The following is a 10,374-nucleotide window of genomic DNA, read 5'->3' as shown; positions in this document are numbered from 1 at the left end:
GATAATAGTTCTGTCTCTCTCACACAGATAATAGTTCTGTCTCTCTCTCTCTCTCTCTCTCTCACACACACAGTTATTATTTCTCTCTCTCTCACACAGATAATAGTCCTGTCTCTCTCTCTCTCTCTCTCTCTCACAGATAACAGTTGTTTCTCTCTCTCTCTGTCTCACACAGATAATAGTTCTGTCTCTCTCTCTTTCTCACACACAGATAATAGTTCTGTCGCTCTCTCTCTCTCTCTCTCACAGTTATTAGTTCTCTCTCTCTCTCTCTCTCTCTCTTTCTCACACACAGATAACAGTTCTGTTTCTCTGTCTCTCTCTCTCACAGATAATATTTCTGTGTCTCTCTCTCTCACAGTTATTATTTCTCTCTCTCTCTCTGTCTCACACAGATAATAGATCTGTGTCTCTCTCTCACACAGATAATAGTTCTGTCTCTCTCTCTGTCTCACACACAGATAATAGTTCTGTTTCTCTCGCTCACACACAGATAATAGTTCTGTCTCTCTCTCTATTTCTCTCTCTCACACAAAGATAATAGTTCTCTCTCTCTCACACACACACAAAATAGTTCTGTCTCTCTCTCTCACACACACACACAAAGATAATATTTCTGTCTCTCTCTCTCACACACAGATAATAGTTCTCTCTCTTTCTCTTACACACACAGATAATATTTCTGTCTCTCTCTCTCTCTCTCTCACACACAGTTATTAGTTCTCTCTCTCTCTTTCTCTGTCTCACACAGATAATAGTTCTGTCTCTCTCTCTCTCTCTCTCTCTCTTTCTCACACACAGATAATAGTTCTGTCTCTCTCTCTCTGTCTCACACACATATAATAGTTCTGTCGCTCACTCTCTCTCTCTCTCTCTCACAGATAACAGTTCTGTTTCTCTCTCTCTCTCTCACACACAGATAATATTTCTGTCTCTCTCACACACAGTTATTATTTCTCTCTCTCTCTGTCTCACACAGATAATAGATCTGTCTGTCTCTCTCTCTCTTACACACACAGGTAATAGTTCTGTCTCTCTCTCTCTCACACACACAGGTAATAGTTCTGTCTCTCTCTCTCTCACACACAGGTAATAGTTCTGTCTCTCTCTCTTTCTCTCAGATAATAGTTCTGTCTCTCTCTCTCTCTCTCTCTGTCTCACACACAGAAAAGTTCTGTCTCATACAGACAGATAATAGTTCTGTCTCTCTCTCTGTCTCACACACAGATAATAATTCTGTCTCGCTCTCTCTCTCTCTTCCTCTCTCTCACACACACAGATAATAGTTCTGTCTCTCTCTCACACAAACACAAAGATAATAGTTCTCGCTCTCTCTCTCCATTTCAGACACACACATCGTTCTGGGCATTGAGAGTTCTGGTAAACTGGGATGTGATGATGTTGTCACTTCACCTCTCTTTTGTCTCTCTAGTTTGTTGACTGAGAGCGGCGGAGTGTTGATCATGCCTGTGGTTCCTTTTAGCTGTGCTGCCACAGCTACATCTGCCAAAGTCCATCTTTGCACATCATAGTTTCCTAATTTACACACCCTCTACCTGGACATGTCTAATAATCTAGTCTCTCTGTCTGCTGAGGTTCACCTACCCCTGATGTCATGACATTACTGTCTCAGCTGCCATGGCTCCTCCCACCACCCCATGATGCCCCCTGTTGTAGCCCCCCACACCTCCACCCCACACAGCTACTTCCCCGCTGCCCTTCATGGATGATCTCATACAGGAAGAGTTTCGGTCATGTGCACACCGTCGGGACCAGACTAAGACTTCTAGAAAACCACACTAGACATTAATTGCTTATTGTTCCATATTTCTTTATTTATTTTTCTCCATCTCACTACTTATTCTGCTCCTAATTGTCTCTATTCTTACTACTATAATGTCCGTTGTTGTCCAGAGGACCCCACCAATTTACAGCCCACCAGAACCAGTGCACTGAGGACACTGTCAGCACTGACATCCACACGTCTCTCACACATCTGGAGGACATGGACAGTTATGTTCCAGTGCTGTTCACTGATTACAGCTCAGCAGTCAACACAGTCACCCCAACCAAACTGACTGAAACACTCACCACTGGACTCACACCCTCCTTCTGTAAATGGGGGCTGAACTTTCTAACAGACAGAATCAGTCAGTCAGAACTGGCAATGTACATCCAGCACAAGGACTGAGAACACTGGGACCCCCCAGGACTGCGTGGCCGCCCAGTATAACACCAGCATCATCAAACTGGTTTGACTGATCACTGGATGAGACAGCATACAGGAGGGAGGTGACAGACATGGTGACATGGTGTCATGACAACAATCTCTCCCTGAATGCAGACAAGACCAAGAAGATGATTGTTGACCCAAGGAGGAAGGAGAAGCAACAGCACACACCACTACAGACAGGAGAGATGGAGGTGAACTCCTTCACCTTCCTGGAGTTCACATCAGTGAGGACCTCACCTGGACCTACAACACACCCCACATCAGTGAGGACCTCAGCTGGACCTACAACACACCCCACATCAGTGAAGACCTCACCTGGACCTACAACACACCCCACATCAGTGAGGACCAGAGCTGGACCTACAACACACACCCCACATCAGTGAGGACCTGAGCTGGACCTACAACACACACCCCACATCAGTGAGGACCTCACCTGGACCTACGACACACCCCACATCAGTGAGGACCTCACCTGGACCTACAACACACACACCGCATCAGTGAGGACCTCACCTGGACCTACGACACACCCCACATCAGTGAGGACCTCACCTGGACCTACAACACACACACCGCATCAGTGAGGACCTCACCTGGACCTACGACACACCCCACATCAGTGAGGACCTCACCTGGACCTACAACACACACACCCCATCAGTGAGGACCTCATCTGGACCTACAACACACACAACGCATCAGTGAGGACCTCATCTGGACCTACGACACACCCCACATCAGTGAGGACCTCACCTGGACCTACAACACACACACCCCATCAGTGAGGACCTCACCTGGACCTACAACACACCCCACACCAGTGAGGACCTCACCTGGACCTACAACACACCACATCAGTGAGGACCTCACCTGGACCTACAACACACACCCCACATCAGTGAGGACATCACATGGACCTACAACACACACCACATCAGTGAGGACCTCACCTGGACCTACAACACACACCACATCAGTCAGGACCTCACCTGGTCCTACAACACAGCCCACACCAGTGAGGACCTCACCTGGACCTACAACACACACCACATCAGTGAAGACCTCACCTGGAGCCACAACACATACACCACATCAGTGAGGACCTCACCTGGACCTACAACGCACACAACGCATCAGTGAGGACCTCACCTGGACCTACGACACACCCCACATCAGTGAGGACCTCACCTGGACCTACAACACACACCACATCAGTGAGGGCCTCACCTGGTCCTACAACACACCCCACACCAGTGAGGACCTCACCTGGACCTACAACACACCACATCAGTGAGGACCTCACCTGGACCTACAACACACACCCCACATCAGTGAGGACATCACATGGACCTACAACACACACCACATCAGTGAGGACCTCACCTGGACCTACAACACACACCACATCAGTGAGGACCTCACCTGGTCCTACAACACAGCCCACAGCAGTGAGGACCTCACCTGGACCTACAACACACACCACATCAGTGAAGACCTCACCTGGACCCACAACACATACACCACATCAGTGAGGACCTCACCTGGACCTACAACACATACACCACATCAGTGAGGACCTCACCTGGACCTACAACAAACACCACATCATAAAGAAATCCCAACAGTATCCGCTGTGTCCTCTGTTTATGTACGATACACAGCATGACCTGCAGGTAAACACTCTCCTGACATCAGAACTCTGAAAATGTTCAGCTCTTGTTCACAGTTTTATTGACAACAGGAGGAAACGTGAAACTGAATCACATGAAAGACAAATCAACAACAAGCCAGCCACAACAAGTACCGATATACACAAAACACAATGCAGCAAACTTCACAGAGAATAACATTATCCATCAAATAATGATCTGTGTTTACAAATAACAATACAATAAACTACACACAACCACAATGTTTTCAATAGGTATGAGATGTATGCAGACAACTGCATTAGCACGGCTATAATAACTACAATAACTATAATAACTACAATAACTATAATAACTACAATAACTAGAACTCTTGGAGTTGTATTCTCTCACTCTACGATCGCTACACACATGAACCGACTCGCTGCTACTGACACCCTGTGGTTCATAAATGAATTACAACTAACTTCAAAAAATGGAACAGAGTTTATAAACTCCTGACAGATCAGCATCTGTACTTCCTGAGGAGGCTGAGGAAATGTAGCATGTCATCTAAAACTCAGCAGTTCCTACAGGAGAATGATGGAGAGTGAACTCACCAGCCACCACAGTATGATATGGGAACGGCACTACTCAGGAATGGAAGACTCAGTTTTCAGTATTTTCTCATTCTCACTCTTTCATAAACACACACAGACACCAACACAGAAACACATACCCACGCACACACACACACACACACGTAAGCACACACAAACAAACCCACATACGCATGTACACACTAACGTTCCATACCTGAGAGTGTCCAGTCTGCAGTGGGGATCCTCCAGTCTAGAAGAGAGGAGTTTCACTCCTGACTCTCCTGGGTGGTTGTACGTCAGGTCCAGTTCTTTCAGGTGGGAGGGGTTTGACCTCAGAGCTGAAGCCAGAGAAGAACAGCCTTCCTCTGTGACCAAACAACCAGACAGTCTGCAGAAAGGAGGGAAACAGGTAGAGAGAGACAGAGAGTGAGATGCACTTCCAGAGCAGCCTGCATGGGGCAGCTAGAGAGGCTGGTAACTGTAGTTGGAGGTTCCTCCACTCTCATCTTTCTCTGGCATCCTCCATGGCAGATGGTTTTGTTCACTCTTCTCCAGATCGCTGCTGTCTGTGTTTATTTTAGCTCTTATTTTTATTCAGCCCTTCAGAACTCTAGTGCACTATTAACCTACATCAGAAGAACCCTAAAGCTGGACTTACACTGTGTGATTTCAGTGGTCTTATAAGACTGTTACATGTCAGACTGTATGAGATGATGCCAGTAAAATCTTGGCAGAATTCTACATCTGGCTGTGATAACAGGAGTAAAAACACTGTCACACTTCTGGACCTGTGACTGAGAGATAAAGTCTAAGAATCCTAAGCGATGCATACTTTTTGGAAGTTGCAAAGCTGATGCCAGACTTTCACAAGTGTTTTCCTCAAGATTACAGATAGCTAGACTGCAAGTAGATACAACAGACATTACAATGTACCCTACAGTAGATACAACAGACAATACAATATAGTCTACAGTAGATACAACAAATATTACAATATACCCTACAGTAGATACAACAGATATCACAATATACCCTACAGCAGATACAACAGACAATACAATATAGTCTACAGTAGATACAACAAATATTACAATATACCCTACAGTAAATACAAGATATCACAATGTACTCTACAGTAGATACAACAGATATCACAACATATTCCATAGTATATAGTATAGTGGAATTATTTTGTCATTATGGGAATATCTCTGAGAAATAGCTATCCAAAATCAGCATATTGTAAATGAGTACATGAATTCCCCTAATGGTAGTATGACTTTAATATAGGATTATTAAACTTCCGCGTGCTGTCTGGACAGCAGAGTCCCTCGCAGTCTTCAAACACAGACTGAAGACCCATCTGTTTGTGGAATATTTAAATGACCACTGATCCTGCTCCTATGTTGACTAACTAAAACTCTAGTACTTCTTGTAGGGTGTTTATTACTCTGATGTTGACTGCTCCTATGTTGACTAACTCTAGTACTTATTGTTTACTACTCTGACTGCTCCTATGTTGACTAACTCTAGTACTTGTTTATTACTCTGATGTTGACTGCTCCTATGTTGACTAACTCTAGCACTTGTTTATTACTCTGATGTTGACTGCTCCTGTGTTGACTAACTCTAGTACTTATTGTTTATTGCACTGATTGTCTGTTATAGAGCTTAAATGTATTTTGTACTTCTAGACATTAGCATTGATCCCTGTATTTCAACAGTATTCTAGTTCATTGGTATCTTGCACTCTAACCTACTTTACTGGCTAGGATCTGTTCTATGAGGAAATGACAAAGCACTTTTCTAAGTCGCTCTGGATAAGAGCATCTGCCAAATGCTGTAAAAGTAAATATAAATGTACTCTTATGTGGTCATGGAACTGTCTTGGCTTTATGGGACATTCCTGAGAAATGGATATCCAAAATCAACCTGAATGAAATGAGTACATGAATTCACCCAAAGGTATTATTATTTTAATAGGAGTTTATGAAAAATAGTAGAGTGAAATCTGTCCAAACTTACTCTGCTGATACTCTGCAAATTCAGTCTATACAAAATTAGTGCATTATTTCGCCTAAAGGTAGTTTGACTTTAATATGGATTTATGAAGACATTGTACAGTGAGTGTCAAAACTTACTCTGCTAATAGTCAAGGGCTTCTACTCACATGTGGTAGTGGAACTGTTTTTGCATTTTGTTAAAACTCAGAAAAATATGTAAAACTTCAATATAGATTTATTAATGATCTGGTGATGGCCAAGGGCCACCATTCAATTGGCAGTGGAATATTTCAGTCCTGGAGTTCCCCTGCCCTGCACATTTGCCACATTTCACTAGTGATAACCCCTGTTTCAGCTGGCAGTCAAGATCTATAACCTTCTGAGAAACATTATGTAGAAAAAGCATTTTCCACAATGCTTATTAAGCTGTGTAAATATATTACCAATTGTGTTTAATCTAATTATGCAATTAAACTAGTTCAATCAAGTAAACTGTATTTTGTACTTTTAAATGTAGTAAACGTGCATGTCCATCTAAGCTTTTTAAAATACGCAAGTCTGTTTCTTTGCTTAGGAAGAGTTAGATTGCGGTGAGCAGCGAAATACCGTAAAATCACGCATATAGGCGCATTGAATTTAAAGCGCGGATGACTTGACCGTGAATCGCTAAAGCGCGGATAGCGTGATCGCGGTTGTAACCTAGTGACCACCTGTAACCTAGTAACCACCTGTAACCTAGCTACAAGGTTTAAATGTGTTTAAACTGATGTAGGGGACATGACTGATTAATACACAGCTGTACTTCATGAACACCAGATGTTATAAATCACATCCCCGTCAAATCTCCCGTCACACCCTCACCCTCCTCCCTCCTGCTCTCAACTACGTGAAGATCCAACCGCATTTCTACTAAAGACTGTAACTTGATTGTTGCAAAGACAAGAAGTCCAATCTTGTTTATTGACGGTTTGGTCAAATTGTTGAGACTGTTAGCTGGTTAGATATCTGTGCTGAACAGTAAACAACTAAACAAATCAACATAGCTAGACTTTCTTTGCTAACATTAGCTAGTTAGCTGTTAGCCATGAATGACGATCAGAGATTGAGTGAAAAACTCACACAGGCTTTGTCTGTCTGTCTTAGTCCATCTACTTTTACTTTTTGTCTGTCCCTTTCTGGAATTTTCCTTTTCTCTTGGAAATCACCATAGCAGCAAATATCCTCCAATTCCAGTTTGTGAGATTTTCTGTCATTTTCATGATCCACTACAGTTCTCTTCACCTCAGTAAGTTAAAACAGCTCCTCTGATGCTATTGGCCACTGTAATGACGTCATTCAATATTCTGCTGCCCCGGCCGTCCGACCACATATGTGATTGGATAAAATTACTGTCACTCAAATTGAGAAACTTGTCATTTATATTTCTGTTACTGCTGGATACAAGTGCTTCTTGGATATTCATGTTATTACTACCTTTATTTTTTTTTTCAAATGGTACAATTTTAAAAAAATTGTGGAGTGTTTTTATTGTACCTTTTGACATTTTTTAATACGTCAACATAGACTTCCTAAAAACACAAGGGCAACAATCACAAGGTTATTACTGTATTTCTAGACCAAACTGTTTTCTGCTGTTTCGTGTGCTCCCAGTTTTAGTTGAGAAAAATATTAGGAACATTATCTTCACTACATATAATGGTGTTATACTGTTTCTGACCATTCTGGTGCCCTACACACACCCAAACACACCCTGCTGCTACCACACTACAGTTACAGTGAAACTACAAACACTCCATAACTGCAGCCTGATAAGATTTAATAGACAGACTGAACACAGGCATGCTAATAGAACACAGATTTGTACCTTCAGTTTCCAGAGTTGGCTCTGTCCTAGTACAACTCCCCCAGGTCATTGTGCCAGTGTTGGGTAGTGTAGTCTATTGTGCGGCTGTGTGTATCAACATAAAATATCGTGGGTGTAGAAGATTACTGTACATTCACTGAGTGGATTTGAGCTTGTTACATCCACTACTGTATTTTCTTTTCCCTCTTCTGGTTTATGTTTAATGAAGACAGGTTTGGGGTGGAGCAAGTGTTGGGTTTGGTTTTTATTCTGGTTTATACTCCCCATAGAGTCAGACGGCATGTTTGTAGATCTCTATTACTTTTTTGTAATAGTGGTTTGTGCTCAGAATAAAGTGTCTGTTGTGGTCTCTCCCCCTACACTGGCACATAACAGATGGATAAAGGTTGGTATCTCTCTCTAATCATCTGCAGCTGAAATAACCAGCAACTGAAGATGGCTGCCTCCAACACTCCAAACACTGTAAGATAAAACTGATGATTTTCTTCATAATTTGTGAACCCTAAAGACGGCCATGTTACTATATTGTGTGGGATGTAGCTTGGACACATTCAAACTAGCATAACCATTGTATTAGAGTGTTGCTATGAACAATGCATTAAATAAGAGTTTTACACATTTTTTTTTTTTTAACAGAGCAGTGCCTTGACTCTCCCACTATTTGTATTTTATATAATTTCCCTGCAAAACACCTTCACTATTGTTTCTGAACTTCTGAGCCCTCCAGACATCTTGTGGTTTTAAGTATTTTCTGTGGTCAGTGTTTGTTCTCCTGTATGGAGGAAGCAGAAAGACAAGGAGCACAGCAAGGGGTCCAGTGAGGAGCACATTCTATCAGTGGTGGTCACACACAGATAATAATTCTGCCTCTCTAACACACACAAATAGATCTGTCTGTCTCTCTCTCTCTCTATTTCACACACACAAACTCACAGATAATAGTTCCGTCTCACACTTACAAATAATAGATCTGTCTCTCTCTCTCTGTCTCTCTCTCTATTTCTCTCTCATACACACACACACACAGATAAAAGTTCTCTCTCTCTCTCTCTCACATATACACACAAATAATAGATCTGTCTGTCTCTCTCTGACTGTCTCTCACTCTCTATTTCAGACACACACACACAGATAATAGTTCTCTTTCTCTCTCAAACACGTAGATAATAGTTCTGTCTCTCTCTCTCCCACACACACACACACACACACACACAAACAAATAATAGTTCTGTCTCTCCCTCACACACACACACACACACACACGTTTCAATCGAGGTGAAGCATTATAAACAGCAAATGAAACATATTTGTGTCAATCTGTGTAATAAATAAGATTTCAAACAGTAGTCATATTGGCTCTGAACTAAACAGTGTGAGGTCTGGTTTACTGTGTATAAACAGTAGTTATATTGGTCCTGAACTAAACAGTGTGAGGTCTGGTTTACCGTGTATATACAGTAGTTATATTGGTCCTGAACTAAACAGTGTGAGGTCTGGTTTACTGTGTATAAACAGTAATTATATTGGCCGTGAACTAAACAGTGTGAGGTCTGGTTTACTGTGTATATACAGTAGTCATATTGGCACTGAACTAAACAGTGTGAGGTCTGGTTTACTGTGTATAAACAGTAATTATATTGGCCCTGAACTAAACAGTGTGAGGTCTGGTTTACTGTGTATAAACAGTAGTTACACTGGCCCTGAACTAAACAGTGTGAGGTCTGGTTTACTGTGTATATACAGTAGTCATATTGGCTGTGAACTAAACAGTGTGAGGTCTGGTTTACTGTGTATAAACAGTAGTCATATTGGCACTGAACTAAACAGTGTGAGGTCTGGTTTACTGTGTATATACAGTAGTCATATTGGCACTGAACTAAACAGTGTGAGGTCTGGTTTACTGTGTATGAACAGTAGTCATATTGGCTGTGAACTAAACGGTGTGAGGTCTGGTTTACTGTGTATATACAGTAGTCATATTGGCCGTGAACTAAACAGTGTGAGGTCTGGTTTACTGTGTATAAACAGTAGTTATATTGGC

At 42.2% G+C, this 10,374-nt stretch overlaps 1 protein-coding gene across 1 annotated transcript in view; it reads right to left on the bottom strand.

Moving 5' to 3' along the window:
• LOC145652009 (NACHT, LRR and PYD domains-containing protein 12-like) overlaps positions 1-10,374 on the bottom strand; it is a 72,970-nt gene that overhangs the window by 4,896 nt on the left and 57,700 nt on the right. Inside the window, 1 exon segment of the mRNA XM_081700966.1 lies at positions 4,681-4,854. Coding sequence (XP_081557092.1) covers positions 4,681-4,854 — 174 coding nt within the window.

This window comes from Electrophorus electricus, chromosome 1, assembly GCF_041902795.1.
Source record: "Electrophorus electricus isolate QZ-2024a chromosome 1, ASM4190279v1, whole genome shotgun sequence".
Taxonomy (NCBI): domain Eukaryota; kingdom Metazoa; phylum Chordata; class Actinopteri; order Gymnotiformes; family Gymnotidae; genus Electrophorus; species Electrophorus electricus.
Note: the sequence above shows the minus strand (reverse complement) of the source record. Positions and strands in the feature narration are given on the sequence as shown.